Here is a 22,850-nt window from a genome sequence, read left to right on the forward strand (position 1 = left end):
CAAAGTCAGCACATCAGTAAATGTGCTATCTAACTTTTGCAACAGCAACTGCTGCCAACATCATGATTTCTGCACAGGGTTTACACTTCCTCCCTCCCCAGTGTCAAAATATGCATTTTGCCAATGTGGAACATTTTCAAGATCTTCATTCCTTTCCATCTTCTCTCCAACAAAAGAGGTCTAATAAACTAGCTTTATTTTGACAAACGTCAGTATTGTTAAATAGTTTAAAACATAAGTTATTAGGAATCAGAAGCATTTTAGGCATCTCAGATTTCAAAGTATTTCTTTGTCGTCATTTCAGCTTCCCTAAATCAGTTCACCTAATCCTTCCCTTCTTTTGTTATCAGTCACTTCCTGCAGTGCATTTACCTCACTTAAATTTCAGAATAACTCAATAACATGTTTCAGACTACCTGTAACATTAGGTTGTACATTGTAATTTCTACTACCATCCCTAGACCACAAACTTTCAAAAAAATTAATATGATCAAATGCATTCATCAAAAATGTAAACAGAGAAATTAGGAAACATGTCAGGAAAGAAAAGATTAGGCAAGACAGAGAGTGACGGAAGAAGAGCAGAAGTGAGGTGAAAATGCTATGCTCACTCCCAGAAGCACAGAGAACACTGAGGCCATTCTGAGTACACAGATTCAGTCTTTAAAAATAAAGCACAGAAGCATAAATCCATAAATAATAATGGAGCAAATATTGCTATGCCTCTAGATCTTTTCCTCACCAACAAGAACATCTGCCCTCATTCCTCAACAACAAGAACATTGAAGGGGACAGGGTCAGAATTATTACGTCTAAATTCATGAACCTGCTTTTTCTTGACAGTGTTTCAAGGATCCTAACAGATATTCCAATCACTGCATTAGCAGGCCAAAACCAAACAAAACCTCTCTACCACTGAATACAGGAGATTCCTTATTTCATGTCTTCTGTTTATTAAAAAAACTACATAATCTCTCAAATTAGAGATGTTGAATCAACCAACCGACTCTTCCACTCCCATAAAGTCATAAGACTGTATTTCTCTAAAAATGCACAAAGCTAAAGACACATAGGAAAGCCAGTTAAAAAGTAGCTCTGTGAAGGCTCTCCCAACAGAAGAGAGGTCCATTAACCAGCTTTATTCTGGCAAACATATTGATCATGCTTTCTTATTAAAACAGAATTTACAAGCTAAGAGATGCAATCTTTGAACAACTCATTTTTATTATTTAGTCTAATCTTAAAACATCTTTCAAATCATCTTTGCAAGCATTAGTGTGCACAGACATAGTCTTAAATCTTCTGCAAGGCCCTCTCCTCTGCTTCCCTTGGAAAAGACACTGCCATAAACCTTCAATGTCCATGTAGGAGAAAGAGGTTCACAAGTTATTCTGTTTGGCCTATTTAACCTCTGCTATCAGTCTGATCAAGCCATTGAAATACATTCACTTCTCCAGTTTTGAGAGGTGTCTTTTTTTTTTTTTTTTAAGGTGCAACTGTGAAACATACTGCTTTTTGAAAGGAAATCAAAGAATAGATCTCCACAGTATTTTTAAACTTTCTTTTTCTTTGCTCCATGTTAAGTACAGATTTGGCCATACAGGGAATAAGTCTGCAATTCACTCTTCAAGGACTCACATTTTACTTCATTACTAGGGAGCTGAAGTCTCAATTTGTCAGTGTTATTACTAATATTCTTTCCATCACTTAACAGTTAGCTGGAACTTATGGAAGTAGTACTATATGACGAAACAGTTTGAAATGACAGCTGGAATAGGAACTCCAACCTTTTCTAACCAGCTCCAAACCATGGTTCCTACAAAAATATGTTTTATTCTACTATTTATTACCAACTTAATATGACTACAGTTCTCTACATGACAGCTCTTATTAACAAGTAGCAGTCTGACATTTGATTGATGACTATCTTGGCTAAAGTAGGCAGCGAGGGGAGAGTTCTAACAAAATTTCATTATTGGATCTAAAGAACCATACTTACAAAAGAATTGAAACCAGTTTATCTTATCTTAATTCCAAAAACAGAAAAAACAAATCAGGCTGTTACATCTTTTTGTGAAGTTCCAGCAGAATGCAGTACAACATATTCTGAGCAGAAGAGGAGCTGATACAATTTCAAGAGTCAGTGGAAGGGAAAAAAAGTTGAAAGGGTAATATCTGAACACTAACAATGCTTACAATGAAGAAAGCATCGCATCAGAAATAAAAAGAAAACATTTCACCCACTGTACTTTAGATAATGCATATTTTGTATATTGAATTAAAAAGACAGAAATGTTACAGCAGCATCAGTGAAACTACTAGTAAAGTTTGCTCTGGACTGCAAGCTGAGAATCTCTACCATACTTTCAGTGAAATCAGTCGGAGGACAAACTCGACACAATTCTTAAAGGCTAAATTTAGATCCCTTACTCAGCCAGTAGTGTCTTTAGTGCCAAGTCAGTCTTAAATACACTTCTGTGATAATGTGTGCTTTAAAAGCCTTTTATACACACAAAGACACAGAATCCAATTCTTTGCAAAAAGATAAATTTACTCCTCTAGAATTAAAAAAAATAAATTAAATAAACACAGCTTTTGAAGATGTTTTCTCATTTGTCATAAGCTCACAAAGCTCACAAATCAGGGCAGCACTGCGAACTGTGACACAACTTTCTCATGTGGACCTGCAAGAGATCCTAATCCCAGGGTAAAGCGATTGCTATCTCTAGACAGCATTAGCAGCATTATCTGCATGCAACTACTGGGATGATAAGTATTTTCCAAAGTCAGTTAATACAAAATAACACTATAGTAACTTGGTGCATCAACTTCTACTTAATGGGTCCTGACTGTAAGCAGCAAGTAAATGCTGTAGGCCAATCATATGAAGAAGACGGCACTTCATTGGTGCACAGGCCCATCTGAAAAAGATCAAGGTAAAGAATCTTTTGGGGGTAAAGGCTGCAAACAAGCTACTAAAATCTGGCAGTAATGCTAGACTTAAGATACTTCATTTACAATGTCAAGACAGGATTAAAATCATCACTATTTCTCCATAAAGTTTATAGACCAAACAATTTTCAAAATATTACTTAGTTTGTGAAATAACTTTTTCACAGTGCAGATGAAAATTAACATCCATCAGGCAACACCCAAATACCTAAAAACAGAAGTGGAATTGTCTGGCAATAACAGCTAGTAAGCAGACAGGTCGAAAGACGACAGTTCAGGCATGCTGCTTTCTCTTCCTCCTCACTGTGTCCCACAAATGCCCTCTCTTACGCTTCTGCCAAGTCTACTGCATTGCATAGCAACAGAATAATGCCTGCCAATTTCTAGAGCTGAGCATACGTCTCCATTTAGTGTCTTGTCTAAAGGCCAACAATGCAGTCAGGACGTACAAAAATACCCCAAAGGCTTCATGTGTTAGGTCCTGAAAGATGGCAAGAACAAAGCATAACATTAAAGCTTTTTCTAACAAACATACTTAACTTCTCCACATTTTCAGCAACTGCCTGCTCTAAACATGATTTGTACAGAGCATTCCTTGGCATTCACAAACATTACATACCAGAAAGCTAAGTATCAATTCTTTCCTCCTCCTTCAGAAAATCACTCAATCTGTAATTGATACTAAACACCAAACGATTTGCATTCAAATAAACCACTAACATGCCAAAAGACATTTGTATTCAGACTAGCCAACTGTATGTTATCATATTAACCCGGTCTCAGCATTACCATTTTCTCAAGGAACAAAACATCCAAAACAGTTAGGGTTGTTTTGGAATCAAACTTTTCTTTCTTTATTTCTTTGTATTATAGCATAGTTAGCCTTAAAGCAAAAACTTACGGGTAAAAACAAATTACAGACATTTCCACAATGTAAATAATTCCCTCAGGTAAACAACATATTTGGGGGAAAGCGATTGAAGAGAACTACATAAAAGATGTCAGAATTGCCCAACTGATAAGTAGAAGGCCATACTGTGTTTAGAAAAGGATCAGATAGATATATAATCCATCCACAATATACTTTTTTGCTGTGGTTTTTATTCCCACACTGACAAGTCATCTAACTTTATAAAACAAGGACTAATATTTTGGCTGGGAAGCAAGAATCTTGTCTTCCCCATTACATTCTTCAGTATCGCCTACCTGGGTCTTCCTAATTTCTGTTCATGTTAGAATTTGTACGAAAATTTTGGTATCTAGTGTGTAGCCAAATCCTGCCTTGGTTTTCAGTTGAAAATTAAAAAGATGGTTAGTTTTTGGTCCTCACCCTCAAACCAGGACACCCACACTCATCTTCATGATCTAAAATTCAGGCTATGCTCAGGAAGAGCTTTGACAAACTGTAAGGCCAAATTCTCTTCTACCCTGAGTAGAAGTTAAATTAAAAGGACCATTGTACCATGTCACGTTGAAAGCTCAGTTTCTCCAGGTCTAACACATATTCCTATACTCTAAAAATATTCCTAAAATAACGTACATTTCTTTAATGTAATGTAAAAAAAAATAAATACTGTACATATAGCAATGAAAAGCAACATGTAGCAACAAGGGTACAAACTGGTGTCTGAGATTGCAAATAAAGAGACATGTCCAGTATGAGGTAAACTGTTAATGAAGACTTACCTCCAGAAACTGGAGCATCCATGAAAACAGCTCCCATTTTTTCAACTGCTTTGGCTAATTCTTTTGAAACTGCAGGGTCTATAGTACTGGAATCTATTAGCAATGAGCCTTTCTTCACTTTCCTGAAATAAAGATTAATTATTCAGTATTCATTGCACAAGACATCTGCAACTATTACCATGGCACTGGCTTTCCACAGCATGATAAAATGTACAGACACTTTTTGGTACGCTAATAAACACAAAGTTTTAAACTCTATTGAGCAAGATCTGCTCAGTATGTATACTCCTGAGCATGCATACTGCACAATTTTGAATGACTTAAAGCACAATAAAACCTGAACACAAAAACCCGATGTTCTTCTTAAACACTATTACAAAAAAATAGACAAAAAACATGCACTGGGAAAACCTGCCACCATGCAAGCTTGAGCAGTACATAATATACAGATCATCTAAGAGGCATTCTAAGCAACTGAACTAAATGTTGATACAGCCTAAAATTTCATATATAACAATACAATTTTCTTTCTATATATATATATACAATATCTTCAGTCCTTATCAGAACAGCCTGATTGCATTATTAATCATTGTTACAATTTATTGTACTTAAAGATCATAACTAACACCATAAAAGCCCACTGCAGATTTAAAGTGAAGCATGGAGAAAAATGTTAAGTTTTCCCACTGATAGCTAGTAAATTTAGGCAGAAGAATTGTATCCCAAACTGTAGAACACAAAAATAAATGTGTATGTGTTTGTTTAAAAAAATGCAATTAAATTTTTTTAATGCTCTCAACAATAAAAAATTGATTATATTTTTATCCCTCTTTCCATTCAATTGCACCATGATTTAATGTCTACTGGACCAGCAAACACCACAAAAACAACCAACATAATTTTTCAGTCATAAAAAGGTCGGTAATTTAAAGTTACACATGACAGATTAAAAGCCTCGCTGCACCTTGCATGCTGCTGGCAGTGCAGTGAATTTCACTGAATCGAATTACCTAGAAATAGTCTCTCAATATATACATACAGTTGTGGACCCCACTGTAGCTCCAGACTCAAATAGTGCCACATAGACCGAACTTGACCTTTCCCACAGAAGGGATGAGCTGCTGCAGTAAGTTTGCACTCGAAAACCAGGGTGGCAGATACAGTAGTACATCATCTCCCCTTATTTTCAGGACAAGGAGCAGTGGCATAGGCTCCTTGGTAACACAGCGAGATGACTAAATTAACCCTTAAACGCTACAGAGCATCAATGTTTTCTTCAGTAAAGCTTAAAAAGCTTCAGGAAGTTATCAGTCAGACCAGTCACCAAGGACCAGGTCACTCAGAGTGACAATTAACCACTACTGTCCAATTACACTTCCTTCTTTTGAATACGGAGGCTGAGAAACTGCAGGAGTACAGGACTGCTTTCCACATCCTCTGTTCCCTGCAGTATTTTCCACATCTAGGTACTCAAAAGATTAACTGGCTGTATTATATCAGTAAGCACTGCCAATCGGTCTTCAAAGCACTGCCATCCTGGATACTGTTCTCCCACAGCTGTTTGTCCAGCTTTGTGGGACTGATCCAATTACCCTTCTTCCCTGAAGGGTCTAAGCTACGGATACTTAGATCTGCTCAGTCCTACTTTGTGGGGAATTAAACTATGGATAGTAAGGGAAGGAAGCAACTATTAGTTACTACAGAAAATCCCTCTCCTCTATCTAATTTTCTAATCACTGCACCTTAATATTGTCTACAATCAATAACTAAAAAAGCTATCATCAGTTTCAGACAACCTACTGTACTTTTGTCTGCTGTATGTTTCTTCATTTACATTATTAACCTGGATAGCAGTAAGATCCTACATGATCCTCAAAGGTATTCAATACCCTTAGTCAGCCTTCTAGGAGCAGTGCACACGTGGCCATAAGAGCCTTTTAAATGATATTTACTTTTCAATTTTGCAAGTCCAAAAAGTCTGAGTATTAGAATTCTGCAAAATATGGATTTGAGGCTCTGTGGAAATCCCTCCGCAAAAGTTAAAAAACACTGCTTCAGATTAAACAGCCTCTTTAGATATTTTCTTGTGTAATAAACAGATAATAAGAGTAGAAATCAATAAATCCTCGTCAGCTATTCTATGTTAATGCACTTTAATATTATGAGAGACAATGGCATCTCTTTAGAACATTTCAGTTACAGGATTTCAAATTAAAGAAAAAAGTATTTGAGCAAATAATTGTTGCCAGCAAATATTCTAGTTACACTCATCTGTAGTACGTTACATTATGGTAAAAGAAACATGCAACTGAGCAGGCAGGTTGTCTCAAATTCATATCAATTATTATTCTACTGAAAATAAAATCAAGACTTTAGCCAAAAGCCATTCGAAAGCAAGCACAGCTTAAGAAAACTCATGTAATTAGAAATATCAATAGTGACAAAACAGAGGAGAACATCAAGTGCCCTAAAGGCACAGCAAAAGTTACAGCAACAGCGATCATTTGACAAACTGTGTAACACAGCCTAGAGTAGGACTGGGAATTCTCCAGACTACAGCAAATTCTTACTTTAGAATTCCATTTGCTCCTGTGTAAACTTCTATCGCATTGGGACTAGAAGGCAGCATGGTAATAATTCTGTCTGCTTTTTCTGCTACATCTGCTGGCGAATCTGTTACCTTTTCAAGAAAAAAAAATAATACAATTATACAAACTTACATTTCCTGAAAAAGAAATGTCAAACATGTTTGCTGAGTTTGGTTTTAGTATTTGCAAGTCACTGGTCACAACTAAGCAAGGCAAAAAATCAGAACACAAGACAAACTCTGCCCTCCTAAAGGAAATGTTAATTAATCGGATTCAGCAACAGAAAAATAAAAAAAAAATTGAAAAGGATGTTATGTTACAGAAGTTCCTCCAGAACATCCATCAATGGGGATGCTTGTATCCCATCAACCCATTCATGAATCTTCAATTCATTATAAACCATGCATCTATGCAAAATACTGCTCTACAACGTTTCTAAGGAGGGTCAATACTAAGGATGACAAAAATCTCACTTTCTTCCTTGGTTTATACAGCATTGGAAGATAGGAAGACTGAGTAAAAAAGAAAAAAAGGCTTAATGCACCTCTGAGCCTCCCCTTAAAAAAAAATCAGATAAACTAATTGATGATTGTCACAATATTATGGCTGACATTTTCAAAAAAAAAGAAAATTATCAGCTAAAGCATACTTCACCAAAAATGTGTGAATAAGTTTCAAAATATATTGTTAGCTATTTGTTGTTAAATAAATATACCTAACTTACCTTCCCCAGCTCATTCTCAGAGGCAGGCAGTATGGTATTTAAGACGTGTACACAGCAAGTGAAATACTGACAGCTAAAGTTTTGTCAATGACTAGTTTTAGATAATTCACTTATTTAAAAAATACATTGTTAACAAATTCATAGCTCAGGGAAAACAGCAACAACAAACTACAGCTTATTCTTTTATCTTCAACCCACAAAGACCAAATCTGATTTCACTCATTCGGGTAGTTTTACTGAAAGGAATTAGTTTCCAAGCAGGAAGCAACATGAGCAGAAAGTAGATTTTGGTTGTGGATAGGGCTTGTAGTACTTATTTTCTAGTTATTGTTGCTGAATGATGAAGAGGAACCTTAATATTATAACGAACTATTCCGCTTGATAAATTATTTGCCTCGGGTTTTTAAACTTTAAGAAATGTCTTAAACAAAATTTTATATGCAGTTATTAGTCAGTGTGAATAAATTAGAATTTCCATATCACATGGCTTTAGGGTTAAAGAAATTGCATTAGAAAAAATTGGTTCCTTTCCATAATGTAGACAAATCAACAAATTGATGACCTCGTTTCACCATTCCTTATCTATTTTTAACTACAGGTATTTAACTGACAAATACCTGTAGTTAAAGGCACTTATGTAAATATATTATCTTTTTATATACAATGCTTTTAAGGTCTCAGTATCAAAGAAAGCAAGGTATATACACATTTGTAAGAAATGCTGAATAGCATCTTGAAGGATTTCTGGGATACAGCATGATAAACTTGATTTCTGTTTTACTTACTGTAAAATAAGTAAAAGAAGGGAAGACTGTATATATCCACTGAGCAAAACTCTCTCTCAAAAAAAGAGTAAAGAAACCGGCATAGGTGGGACTTAGAAACACACACTTTCTGTTTTGAAAGAATAAGTTAATACTACAGAAAACATCTGGTAAAATGCACACAGTTATAAAAGGAAACATACTCTAGTCCAAACAACAAAGGTTAGGAGGAATAAATGAGGCCATTATAAGCAGAAAAGCTTCTATACCTGATTAGTTAATTTTATGACTTGCTTCCCTGGAGACCAGAAAGCCTAAAACTTTATATAGGAGTATGACACCTTTGTCTTTAGTTCTGAATATCTCTGGTTTGGTTCAGTCCCAATGTGTATTATTAGAGCAGGAGAGAGGAAGTAAGTACCAAAAAAGTGGGAATTAAAGTGGAAATTGTCATTCTTGGCTTTTTGTTACTGTAAAAAAAATGATTAATAATCCCAGTGGAAACCTACCTACTTGGTTCACCAAGCAGCATACAGAACTTTTTTTTAATTTGGGACTTCATGTCTCAGAAATAAAGTTGAATGATTTGAAAGCTATTAAGAAACATTAAGCATTTGAAATCATTACGAATATATGTGTAACTTCAAAAAAACATATCCAATACTAATTGCTGATTACTAACATAGATTGTACTGTCTCAGAGCAGCAACGCAGCAAGTTCCACACATGTTCTGATACTTGACAGTTCAAGCAAACTCTTGCAGTATGCAACTGGATAGGGGAGACTTTTCTTCATACTGATCATTGGTTTATGCCCTTAAATATGCGCATCCACTTATATTTATTCCAAAATGCTTCCTTATTTTTTCTTTATATTTATCATCAGTCAATTAATAATCCTGTTTGCCTGAAATGCCATCCTCACTGAATACACTGAAGAAAGCTCTATTTTTATGGTGCTTTATGCATCAGATGACTTCAGTAACACTCTCAAACTTCCAAATTTGAGATATGATTTAAAGATATGTAAACTGAAGCTAAGTGACTGTGTGACATACGCACTCTGCTGTATGAGAAAGAAAGTGATAACTATGAAGAAGGGGAAAGAGAGAGCAGAGTGTGGAGGCAACCTACTTGCTCACAGCACTGATCAGTATTCTCCCTTGTTTGCAGCGTGGCAACTTTCTCCAGGTTTCACCCCAAGCAGTTCCGTATCCTCCTGCTTGCCCAGTTTTCCCCTTACTGTTCACCATCAGTAGGTGGGGGGCTGCCTCCTAAAATATATACTACCTCCCAGCTCTTCAGAGGCTAAATAAAGGGGAATCACAGAATATGCAGATTTACAATCAAATGTGCCTCATCCTCCATATACCTTAGTAGTAGCAATTACTTTAAACAATGGACATTTGACAACATTTACTGTCTCTTGGGGGAATCTCTTCACCTCTGCAACACTCCTGATGGTTTTACCCTACCAGCCAGACCAAAGACAAAGCAGCCCTTGGAGCCCAATGTTCCTTCTACAGCAGTTTCTACAAGGCCCTCTGGACCCACAAGTTTCCAAGTCCTGAAAAAAATGCCGGAGTAGGATTTACACCTATAGATCAAAAAGAGGAAGTTATGTTTACATATTTTCTTTAAGTGTGTTTTATTTGTATTTAAGACTACCCATGTATTCTCTTAGTGATTCACAATCTTAAAACATAGTTTGGGCTTTATTTTTAAAAGCATTACAGTTCACCTTGAATATCACATGTGAAGTCTTGCAATGGATGCCAAGAATTCTATTACTGTGGCAATAAGCTATCCAAATGGGCAGCCACAGCAAAGAACATGAATTAAAAATAGAACCAATTGTTCAAAACAGACTTCCATTTGCCCAGCCTCTTACTCAAGACAGGTCTGGCTCATCCCTGAGGGTCTCAGCTCTTTAACAAAATAAAAACAGTAGCTAGGAAAACAAGCTGAAAAGCTTACTTTCTCACTTAAGGCCCAGATTCTGTAATTATTCAGAGGGAGCTGCAGTTAACTATCAACAGGTGCACTACATGATTTTATCTTTTGTGAATCTTGACGTTACTTCATTATTTAAAACAGCTGCAATTAGCTCCAACAGTTTAGACTTTCAAGTCATACAACTCCTCTATCTAGATCTACCTACAATTTCCTTGCCACGGCTGGAAAATTTCCCCCTATCCTCTACACTGTCCCATCAGAGGATTATTTTTGCATTGGTTTATCTTTACTGGAATACATTCTTTTGTTTCTGTGTTTTATGCACCTATCCATCCATCCAACCACAACTATCTAAACTACTGTAGCTTTGAAGTATGTCAAAAACATTCAAACGGGTTTCAGACACTTAGAAAAGGCAATCCCAACCATCTGAGAGACTGGATGCATTTCTGGGTGTATTTAAGGATCAACAAAAGCAATAGCACTGACTGGAATGGGGCCAAGATTTCGCAGGGTATATGGCAGGAAGGTAAACCTCCTTAATGTGATCAATTTCCTTCCCTCCTTTTTCCTTTCCATTCCTTCCTCTTCTCTCACCATAACCTTCCTCACCTCCAAGAGAATAAGCACTTAAATAATTAGATTTTTCCCCTGCCCCTGAGGACTGCACCTTGAAGCAGCAGGAAAGCTCATACGTCCCTATAACCCTTACAGCTATGCCAGCAGGAATTTTTAACTAGGGTCATCAAACCCGAAAAGGTCAAAGTAGGAACCAGATGAAAAGCAGCCCACTGGCCATCTAGACCTGGGGGAGGAGGAAGCAGGAGAAAGGAGGAGGTGAAAGAACAGGCCATCAACCTACTCATAAAAAGGGAAAAAAAAACCCAGCTAGGGAAGTCCAACAAGGTAGCGATTCTGGCTAACGGCATGAAAATTACTTAAGGTAGAATCATGACTTTGCTCCAAGAGAAACCTCCCAGATTCAGATTGTATTCACTAAACTGAACACAATTAATTAATTAATTAATTACAATTGTGATCTTAACAAAGAAAAAAACAGATTATTTAAAAAATAACACATGCAAGAACCATTCAATACATACAGTTACTGTTGGAATAAAGAAAGTTTATTACTATACCTGAGCACCCAAGTCTTGAAATTCTTTACAAGCTTCTGGGAATACATCATATGCAATAACTGGATATCCATGTTTTACCAGGTTTTTTGCCATTGGATTTCCCATGTTACCCAGCCCAATGAATCCAACTGGGGTTTTGGAAGCCATTGCCCTAGAACACACTGATTTCAAAACAATAAATATCAATATATTTGCATTTTAGAGTAATGTGCAACAATGATGTAACAAAAGCTAGCATGTAATCTGTTTGCACTGATTTAGACAACTTAAATAGTTAAACCTAAAAAGGGCAGAAATGTGATTCCCACTCCACATAACTTAAACCATAGATTATAGCTGACATTGTGCCACAAATACCATCCCTGAACGATTTTTTATATAGCAAAAACCTCCATATTTTAATTAGGAAAATGTGAGTGTTTTAAAAAGCATAGTAATAATCAAACTTGAGCAGCATCCCTGAAAGCTGAGGCCTGGGTTTCAGTCTGAGAGGAGCTCAAATGCAGGTTTAAAATATGCAGGCTTGTCTCTGTTTTGTCATGTGCTTAAATACTAAACTGGAAATGCAAAATCAAATTTTATACATATTTTACAGACCCCTTATTTGCAACTTTGGTTGCAGCCCTGGGATTTAGCACCTGTTCTCTAGAAATGGATTGAGGCTGCCATTTTATTTCATGCAGCCCCTCATAGATAATAACTGGACTCTTCTGATCCTGCATCCAGATATAAACCACTAACCTAAAAGCAGAAGTTTCAATAATAAATCATTGCCAATTCTTTGAGCCATGTAATCACTTGCACTACAGTTTAAAACTAGAACTACTACTATAGAACTACTGTTCTATACTCTAGAACAAACTAGAGTATAAATACAAAATGATGAAGTCTTTACAGATATAACCACTGTATTCTATGTGCTGTACTACCAAAACAAAACTATAAAGCATAATCTGCAATCTACAGAAAACACTACAGTTTCCGTCAGTTACTTTTTACAAGTAGTTAGTGAGTATCAAATGCTGGATTGTAAATAGTGTAGCAGGCGTATCAAATGCTGGATGGTAAGTAGCGTTGCAGGCATCCATCTACCGCAATCACTGTCTCATCACTCTCAACACTCCTAATCCAAGGGCAGCACAATTTGGCAGTGCCAAGATTTCTTTGCTGATTACATAAAATAATTTCTCCTTTACAGCAAAGGAAAAACTTATGCAGAATAAAAACTAAGGCATGTGGCAGCTAAGCAGCCAGAACCACGGCTAACTAACTTCGGAACTACTGTAACTCTGAAGTGCATGTACAGAAAATGTGCCTAAGCTGGATCTAGACTCTAAGAGGTCTCAATGCTTAGCAAAGAATCCTCTCTAGGCCAATAACACTTGATTAATCATTTTAAAGTCTTTCTGACTGTAAGCTCCTTCTTAGCCAGCAATGGTCATGCTCTTTCATCTGCAGCACTATTTTGGAAGTGCCACATTTAATAAATCAGGTTCGTTGAGAGAACTTTGGTCTGAGACAGTTTCCACAGATGCTTGCAGCTATTACATAGCTAGAGAAGTAGCACAATTTAAAAGAAAACTGCACTGGGAAAATGCTTAGTGCAAACTGAGATAAGCCAGGAAAAGAGCACATTGCTTTTTTAAGAAGTGCTACATGTCAAATCTAGGAAACAAATTAACAAAGAGCCTAAAACACCATCATCAGCCATAGTAATCATCTTGGAGTCTTTTTTTCTCATAGTTTCTATGAGTCAGTCTTCCCCAATACATCACATAGACTAATCTAAAATTGTTCCTTTTGCTACTCTGAAGGTTCCAGCTACCTGTGGAGGTTCAAGTCCACAATTTCACCATCTTTCTTTCTCTACCTCCTTATATAAGTGGAACTTATTTACCTTGACTTCAGTAAAGGTTTCAAAACAGCCTCCTCTAGCCTGGTAGCCAAATGTGGAAAGTATGCGCTGGGCTGGACTGCAAGGCTGCCTGATGGAAGAAATATTTACTGGACTGTTGGGCTTAAAGAACAGTGATCAGCAGTCCAAAGACTAGCAAAAACCAGTTATGTGTGGTGTTCCTCATGGGTCAATATTGGGGCTGCTGCTGCTTAAAAATTTCATCAATGACTGTGATGATGGGACGTAAGCACCCTCATCAGTTTCACATATGACACCAAACATGGGGGAATAGCTGAAAAACTGCGGGGCAGGGCTACCATTCAGAAAGACTGGAGAAATGGGCCTCAAGAAGTTCAACAAAGACAAACACAATGTCCTGTACTTGGGGCAGAAGATGTCATTGCAGGCTGAGGACTGGCTAGAATCATAGAATTGTCTAGGTTGGAAGGGATCTTTAAGATCATTGAGTCCAACCATCAACGTAACACTGCCAAAACCACCGCTAAACCATGTCCCTAAGCACCACATCTGCCCATCCTTTAAATACCTCCAGGGATGGCGATTCCATTACTTCCCTGGGCAGCCTGTTCAAACGTTGGAGAACCCTTCCTGTGAAGAAATCTTTCCTAAAATTTGTACTCTAGACCAAAAGAGCCACAGGTTGCAGCTCTGCAGAAAAGGACCTGTGGATTCCCGTAGACAACAAGTTGAGCATGAGTCAGTAGTGCGTCCTTGCAGCAAAAGGCTAATTATACTGCCCTACGTTAGCAAGAGCATACCCAACAAGTCAAATAAATCGGTGATTCCACTCTACGCAGCACAATACACAAGACGTGGTCAAACTGCAGACAGCCCAGCAGACAGAAAGAAGTCTCTGCTTAGCCTGGAGAAGCAAAGGCTAACCGGTGTCTTCCACTACCTATGGAGTGGGAGGGAAGAAGAGTTACAGAGCAAATGAAGCCAGATTCTTCACAGAGGTGCACAATAGAACATGGGGCAATGGCCAAAACCTGCAGGAAGGGAAATTCTGGCTGGAAGTAAGAAAAGAATCCTTGATGAGGGGAAAGGTTCTGCACTGGTACAGGCTGCACAGAGAAACAGTGGAACCTCCATCCTTGGAGCAATCTTGGAGCACCCTGAGCAACCTGATCTAGCTTTAAAGTTAGCCTTGCTTACAAACCTCAGTTTTCTTTGTTTCTATGAATTCCAAGGAACCTCATCAGAAGCATAAATCTGGCTACCATGTCTAAGCTCATTCATGTAGACTCTTCGCTTTTATCCCGATTTCTTTTCTCACACCATCTCATGGACACCCAACCAGCACCTCAAAATAAACGTCAAGAAATCTCCTAATCATTTCCAGAAAACTTTCTTGATACCTCTTTCACGTAAGACTGCTTTGCTTTGATGACTGTTCATGGCTATCATCACATCTCATTATTAAGATATCAATTGGTAATTGGACTGCAATGACAAGCCTATTGCCAACAAACATCTCCATCAGTTCTCTAAGACATCTTTTCGCAGTGTAAATATCCATGAAACTAACTCATTCTTCTACTGTAAGGCCTTCCTTAAAAGTCTTCATTTGCAATGTCCCCAGAAGGCACAGCAACAGTTAGGCTGGAATATGAGGCAACGTGCTGACGGGTATTATTAGTTTTCTGTCACTGTATTCTATTATTTCCCCTGTTGTCTGTCTTCATTGATTTTCTCTTGTCTTAGTTCATGAATTAGGGACCATTTTCTGTTCTGTGCTAACTAGAACATATTCAAATCCACAGGAACTGGGACCCGTTAGAGAAATAGTCCAGTTCCTGACTCAGTTTCTGACTTCTTAGTTTGGTTTAACTTCTCATAGCCCAGTGTTAAATTAGCCACTTAAAAATGATACAATTTGATTAACAGCTTCGAAAAACCTCCAGATCCACAGGTACTCAAATATAGGAAAATCACTTTAAAGGACTGATGAAACTAGCTCATAGACGTACCTAATAGAGCTGATTTCAATTAAATTTGAATCAACAGCATTTAGAATCAGGGCATATTTTTTAATGACTACTTAAGACAGTGGGGGTTTGCGAAACAGAGGATGTTTAAGAAGACACGATTTTTCACATTTTCACATTAGACGAAACTCCACAGGTGCTATCACGGAAACTGATGTCCAGCTTGAATATCTAGACACTGTTTACCGTTTGACACATGGCACAGGCTCAGTTTTGAAATAATTGTATAATTCAAACATCTAAGGATTGATAGTCTGCAAACCCACATACACGTATGCTTAACTAATCCCATCAATTGTGTAAGCATTTGCAGAAACCGTCCCTGTGGTATTGAGTCCATTTTACTTCAACCATAAAATCTACAGTAACCTGCTGCAATCACATGGCTGGAAAAATGCCCAGTCCACATTCAACTTCTAACAGAGGGCAGAACATCAGAAGTAAGAGCAATAGAAGCTACTTTTAAAATAATCACTGATACCATGTGCAATTAATTCTCCTTCACTGGGAATAGAACCAGCAATGTAGGCTGATCTATAGATCAAGTTATTTGTAAGCAAAATCAGCTACAGCTACCCTGACTCCAAAGAATTTGGGCTTTTCCCAAACATGTCCCTTGAGGGAACGTGCTCGCAGAGCCCTGTGCCTATGAAGACTCTACTGATGAGAAGCATGAATTTATGACCCTCTTGCCATATTGGGGGCTTACAGACAATACAGATTTGAAAAGTCAGCCTACAATAGAAACACCTAACCTAATCTACAATTTCATGAGAATTTTACCTTTAAAATAATTTAATTTAAAAAATCAGCAAGAGTTTATGAATCTATGGATGCCTTTTCTTGAACAAAACATGTCCATTATGAGAGTAAATTCAGAAATGCACAGATTGCAATCTTAGACCTTAGAACCCCTGGTCTGTCAGTGACCTAAAACTTGTCTTTTGAAGCTTCTACGTAACGATAGTAAAACCAATTTTCTTTTTAACCTGGACAATGACAGTTACAAGTTTAGATCATTTCAGATGTTTTCATTTTACACTATCTCCCAAAGTAATGACTCTTACAGTCTCAAGAAAGAATTTCAGGTCCAGTGGTGCCTTGAATTCACTGCAAATACTAGACTGCACGGACACTATAATATGCAATGCAGAGGACATCTCTTTGTGTTCAAGCAAAAAGGAACTAATAGCTGGATAGGACCACAGGCAGTACAGCTGGAAAAGGTCCAGTATGTTTGTACTCTAAAGGAAAGCACAGTCTAACTGGCCAAGAACAGGACTGAGAATCCAGCAACTCTCAAACTGTAACCTCAACTATATTGTTTATTTTTTGGCTTTATAAACTCTATTTTGAACCATGTTCACCAAAATGTCTAGCTCCTGGGATGGAATCCCCAGCTCCACAGTCAAATGAAAATGATAAATCTGGCACAAGGGATAATAGACCAACATATTCCTGTCCCATATGAATTTCCTAATCAGAGTAGTTGCAACTCATATTAACACTCTTGATCAATCTGGATCAGTGAATCTTGAGCTCTTTTCCAACCCAGTAGGTGTGATTTAACACGAGCCTGGGAAAATGCCCAGAAGAATCTCAACAACTGAAGTTGCTGCTGTTGCTCAGGGCTTTATGAGAAGGTACAATTGCCTATGAAGTAACTTGACAAGGAGAGGGAAACATGATGACAATTCAATTTGAGCCACTAAATGAAGGATTTTGACACTGATTTAGCATCTTAAGTTATGGTACAAGTACAACAGAAGACATCATCCCTTTTCTCCTTCCTGCTTTGAAAGAAAGGATCAGAGAGACCTTCTCTGTTTTGTGCAGACTACTCTATGGAACCTCATAAAACCCCTACTGAAGTAGATCCTGGAGGGAACTAGATGGAGAAACACAGAAGTTAGAGAGGCCAGCTGTACATAGGCAGAATCAGGTCTTTCTGCTCCTAGAAGCTTTTGCCAATGGAATTTAAATTGCCCCAGTGTCATAGGCTTTTAAAGGTTATGCAATGATTTTGAGAACTGCACTCTGCCAAAATCATAATTTAAGAAGATTACAATTTGGCCAGCTTTACATTGAAAACACCCCCTTGCTTTTCCTTGCCTCTGTAAAGGTCTGCTCATGAAAACCAGACATGCTATCTTGTAAAAGTCAGAGTCTTCTTACCTCATTTTTCTTGTCCGTAGCTATACCTCATTAAATGTTTTCTAATACATTAAAGACAAAAACATGTAGTATGTACTTTTCATCTAAAAAGAATATCAAGTGCACACTTGATCCCTTAATTAAGTAATGTGCTGGACTTCAGAGCAGCAGGTCTTTCTGTCATAATCCTTGCTTAGTAATTAATGCTTCTCTGCACCAGAGCATGGAACCATTTGACAGTTCAAAACCAGCTCCTGCATCAACAAAAGTACTATTTAACTATTAAGTGAATGGTCTCTACTACTCATCCAAAACTATTTGTAAGGACATTTTTGTTCTCTAGCAGGGTACCACCTTCTTTGATGAACAGCTCCCTCAGCTGATTAATCTTCATTCACCAGAAAATCTTCCTTTGTCATCCACAATACCTCATTAATACCTCCTTCATCCTCCCTAGTGGTCCCCACATCCATCAAAAATGTACTTTTAAGTAAGGTCATATACACCTTCTCCATGAAGCACCTTTGCCAGTGAGAGCTAGCTGCAGATGACAAGACCACATGGTCTCTATCCAACCTGCTAATACACAAACATACATACCCAAGATGCTTCTCCAAAATCTGCCCTGGTCTATTTTCCTCCTAGATGATTTAACAGCCTCTGGTATAAACACACAGAAGAAACAATGCACCATGGTCTGAGCCAGCTGCAAAGAGTAACTGACCAAGTAACTAAGGAGCATTGAGTAAGTGAAGGAAGACAGCCTGCTCCCCAACCAAACTGTGATGTTGGACAGCTCTTGGAGCTGGCAGAGTTCCTTCACTAGGATGGCATTCCACTCACAACGACATTTGATGAAATCACTACTCAAAGGACAACTTTTAGACTACTCAAAACTAAAGAAAAGGATGGCAGACCTAATAAACGCATTAGAGATGGGGAAAGCTCGACATATAACTAAGCAGTAGAGCTTAGCGGTTAAGAAGGCTTAATGCTTAGACCTTCATCCCGTAAACACTTCTCAGAGTCAACAGGACTTTCAGCACAGTCACTACTGACAAAGTAAGTCAGAGCTTAAACGCTGTGGGTGAAATTCTGCTCTAGGGAAGTTTCTTGGGAGAGTCACAATTTCTCTTTACACTTAGTCACAGTTTCTCGCTCAGGTCTTCAGGCAAAAACAAAGTATATTTTTCAACTTCAAGGGCCGGTGTAGTGTTTTGGGTTGCTTTTCACTCCAAGAAACGAGATCCCTTCCATTTTTCCTACATTAAACACAACTGTTGGAATATTAACCAAGACAGCGGATTTCAGAGCTCTTACAGAAATATCTGACAGCTACCATGCACAGAAAGTTCAAAATACATTGAAAGCTACTGCTTTCAATTGTGGTATCACAAAAGGTACTAAATACACAAACAGGTGCCCTGTATTTAACTTTACTAGCATGTGACCAAGATGCTCGCTGCACCTGAGCTATTACTTAGCACAACACCAGAGCTGCAACTATAAAAAAAATCATGCATTAGCAGAAGAGAGACAGTCAAGCAAAAGTAACACTGGAAGCTAATCTCAAAATTAAGTGTCAAAGACTTTTCATTGATCAGTTTAAATGAGGTTTAAAGGGGAATTACAATTTTTAAGAAGTTACTTAGAAGTAATTAATTCCTGTTGAGATTTTAGAATCATATGATACACCATTTAAAATAATACAGTTCTTCCACTTCACTACTTGACAGGTCTTCACCTATTTGTCTGTTTGGAGCCTAACTACACAGGAACATACACGAGCAACAGACTGCTATCAAAATGAGATGGAAAAGACTACTGAGGAGGTATTTTCAATTATCTACTTCAGCAGCTAAAATACTTGGAAACAGCAGCGTGATTTCCAAGTTAGAAAAGGGAAAAGGTTTGACCTCCAATTCTGCAAGTACGTTCTCCATTCCCTTGCACCAACGAGTCATTTAAAGGTGTTTGCTCCTTCCGCCGCCCAAGAATCAAGCATATCTGCAAGTGAGCGCCTGCGGAGCTGGAACAGGAGGAAGCACTGCTGGATTTACCTTCAGTTTAAGGAAAATAATCAGGATACAAGGATCGCGAGGGTTGAACTGCCCAACGCTAGGTGACAGGTACTGCTAACGTGTCATTGGTGCCACAGGAAGCACTTGTGGGCTCCGATGATTTCCAGGCACGCTATTTTAAGCAAATTATTGAAAACATTTATTGAGCTAAGCCACCCCGGAGCCCGGTACGGCCTCAAGTAACGCGGCAGCCGCTTGGCGGGACGGCGCCGTGCCAACCACGACCCCTCTCAGCGCTCCCCCGTGGGGAGGTCCCTCCCGGGCCACCCTCACCAGGGGCGCTGCACGGCGGGGCGGCCCCGGGGCCCGCCAGACGCGGGGCCGGGCCTGTGGGGCGCGGAGGCCCCGCGGCCGCCACGGGTTGCGCGGCGGCAGCGCTCCCCGGCCGAGCCCCTTGGAAAGGCCCGGCCTTTTCCCCGCCCGGCGGTCAAGAGCGGAGCGGCTGGAGCCGAGGGGAGGGGCAGCTCCTTACCCATCGCTGCGCGGGCGGCGCGCACCCGCCTGTGCCAGCGCCACCAGCCCGCCGGTCCCCCGAGCACCACAGCCGCGGCCATGCTGCGCCCCCGCGCCGAGTGACCTCCGGCCAGCCGCCACCCGCCCGCCGCCACCGCCCGCCCGCTCCGAGCGGCAGCTGCCGCAGCCAACCACAGGCGCCCTTTGGCGGGATCCAGCCAATGGCAGCGCAAAGTCTCCTCCCCACCGCCGGCTGGCTCCGCCCACCGCCCCCGTGACGGATGGGGCCGGACGAGCTCCCCGGAGCGGGGCGGGTCGGGGGCTGGGCAGGCGCTGGGGAACCTTATTGGGGCAGCGGAGCTGGCGGCGGGTAACCGTGTCCTGTTGCCCGCGGCTCCCCCGGGGGTGGTGTTTTCCATCCAGCCCTCCTTCTTGCCTGCGTCTGCCCGCTGCGGCCTCCCCTTCCTGCGTCGCCGCCGGGAGGGCCTCTTGGCTGAGGAGAGGGAAGGCAGGCAGGGTCGCGGTTGTGGCGGGGGCGGTTTGTGGGGCCGGCCCCGGCCGTGTGAGGGCCGAGGTACCCACAAGCATGTGGCAAACGGCGCCCCCGGGGTGCGGGAAGAGGCCGCGTTGTACTGGTTTTGTCAGATGATCGTTGGAGCTTATGACAGGCTTCACCCTGCCCAGAGGCAGTTCACGAAGGCCTGACAGAGGGTTTATCAACATCGATGGAGGCTTGTGTTTGGACAAGCCGTTAAAAGCCGTGCTGCTCGCCCACAGCGTAGCACCTGACAGGACTGGGAGACCTTGCTGGCAGCGCCCAGGGAGCTCCAGGCCCTTCAGGGGTGTGAGGCAGCAGGCCAGGCTCTGGGGGAGGGTGGGCTAAGGGTGGGCAAACGCTCCCTCCTCAGAGCAAGGCTTCAGCTCCAGTCCTGCAGCTGCCACGTTTCTCTCTCACGAACAAAATGGTTAATTTCCTGGCAGCAAAACTGGCCTTAATTTGTTGTGGAGGAATGCTGGGGACTCCCTCAGTCATTAGGTTGCTCTTGCTAGGTCAGAGCTTTTTTTGTAGCTGTTAATGTAGTATCACTTACAGACTTCTGGGAGAGCGTAGTCATCAGGAATAGATCTCAGGTCTCTCAAAGTTACCTATTCACTCAGTTATATGTTAGCAAAGAAAGAATAGGCTCGATATATGAGCCTGGCTTTTCTATCAGTACCATATTATTTTTTTTAATATATTTGCCCCTATAAAGCAACGGATGATACACAGTTACATTAACCCAGCTCAACGTAAAGGAATTTTGCAGGCAGTAAAGAAGGCTGTGGTTATATAGTAGCTTTACTCTGACATGAGTAAAGCCCAGCTTTTCTCATACTGATTTCATACTGTTACCCAGTTGCTTCTTTCTCTCATTGCTTCTCAGCTGAGCACCAAGACACACTATGACTTGAGAAGAAAAAAATATCTCTGCAGCTAAGGCAATGGAAAGAGACACAGAAAAACAGAAAACCTTTAATTTGCTAGCACTTTGCAAAACATTTGAAAAGCCAGAGGCTCACATGTACCAATATTTTCATAAGCTTACTTGTCTGTTTCACCATGCCATTAGAAGTGTGCCAAGTGAATGAAGCTACTGAGCTATGTTTACTTTTCTCCTCAGTGGTGACAAGGTTGACAACCATCTTGAGCACAAATTTTGTTGGGATGGGAAGAGGTGTGATTCCTCATCGATGCAGCTATGCTGGCAGAAATCTGTAGTGAGGTGTAGTCCAAATAATGTTTTTGGAAGTCATTAAAACCTGAATTTTACACATAATCCCATGGAACTTTGAAAATGTTTTTTTTTTGCCTTCCAGCCTGATTCTTCGCTGCCTTACATTTTCAGAGTCATTGCCCTTTTTCCAACTGTCTGTAGACTCCTATCAAGTCTGAACTTAGTTAGAAAAGTAAGTAATTTTATTTTTTTGAGAGTTTAAGTATAGATAGGTGGATCAAGAGAAGAGTCTAGTGCTACACTTGGTGTGGTCCTTGCATCCAGATTTTTAACTCTCAATAAAAGATGCAGCTTTACCTGCATAGCTGCATATTTCTCTAGACCTTTAGCATGTTTAAGAGGGTTTTATTTGCATAGATATAAATAAAGCATTCTTTGTTTAAAAGGTATATAAGGAGAATTTCACTTTGTACCAGCATACTAAATATACACTACAATCACTTCCAAACAAAGCATGAGAAACTGGAAGAAGGGGAGTCCTATTGATAAAAGTGTAGTAGACTTAGCCTTATATTACTTTGCCGACACAGCTGTGAATAAATGGTATTGTTACACACATGTCCACTGTTACCTTACTATAGTTTTTACATTGCTTTTTTACAGAACATGCTTTTGCAGACAGATGAAATACCTGTTATTACATTAAATGAATGCAATGAACACTGATAC

At 39.6% G+C, this 22,850-nt stretch overlaps 1 protein-coding gene across 1 annotated transcript in view; it reads right to left on the reverse strand.

Annotated features, from left to right (window-relative positions):
• Positions 1-20,579, reverse strand: part of HIBADH (3-hydroxyisobutyrate dehydrogenase) — an 85,801-nt gene extending 65,222 nt beyond the window's left edge. Inside the window, exons 1-4 of the mRNA XM_074574916.1 lie at positions 20,426-20,579; positions 11,813-11,973; positions 7,212-7,321; positions 4,639-4,760 (exon numbers count right to left, since the gene is read on the reverse strand). Coding sequence (XP_074431017.1) covers positions 4,639-4,760; positions 7,212-7,321; positions 11,813-11,973; positions 20,426-20,507 — 475 coding nt within the window. The 5' untranslated portion in view covers positions 20,508-20,579. The remainder of the gene's footprint in view (positions 1-4,638; positions 4,761-7,211; positions 7,322-11,812; positions 11,974-20,425) is intronic.
• Between the last annotated feature and the right edge of the window lie 2,271 nt (positions 20,580-22,850).

This window comes from Larus michahellis, chromosome 2, assembly GCF_964199755.1.
Source record: "Larus michahellis chromosome 2, bLarMic1.1, whole genome shotgun sequence".
In the NCBI taxonomy this organism is placed as follows: Eukaryota; Metazoa; Chordata; class Aves; order Charadriiformes; family Laridae; genus Larus; species Larus michahellis.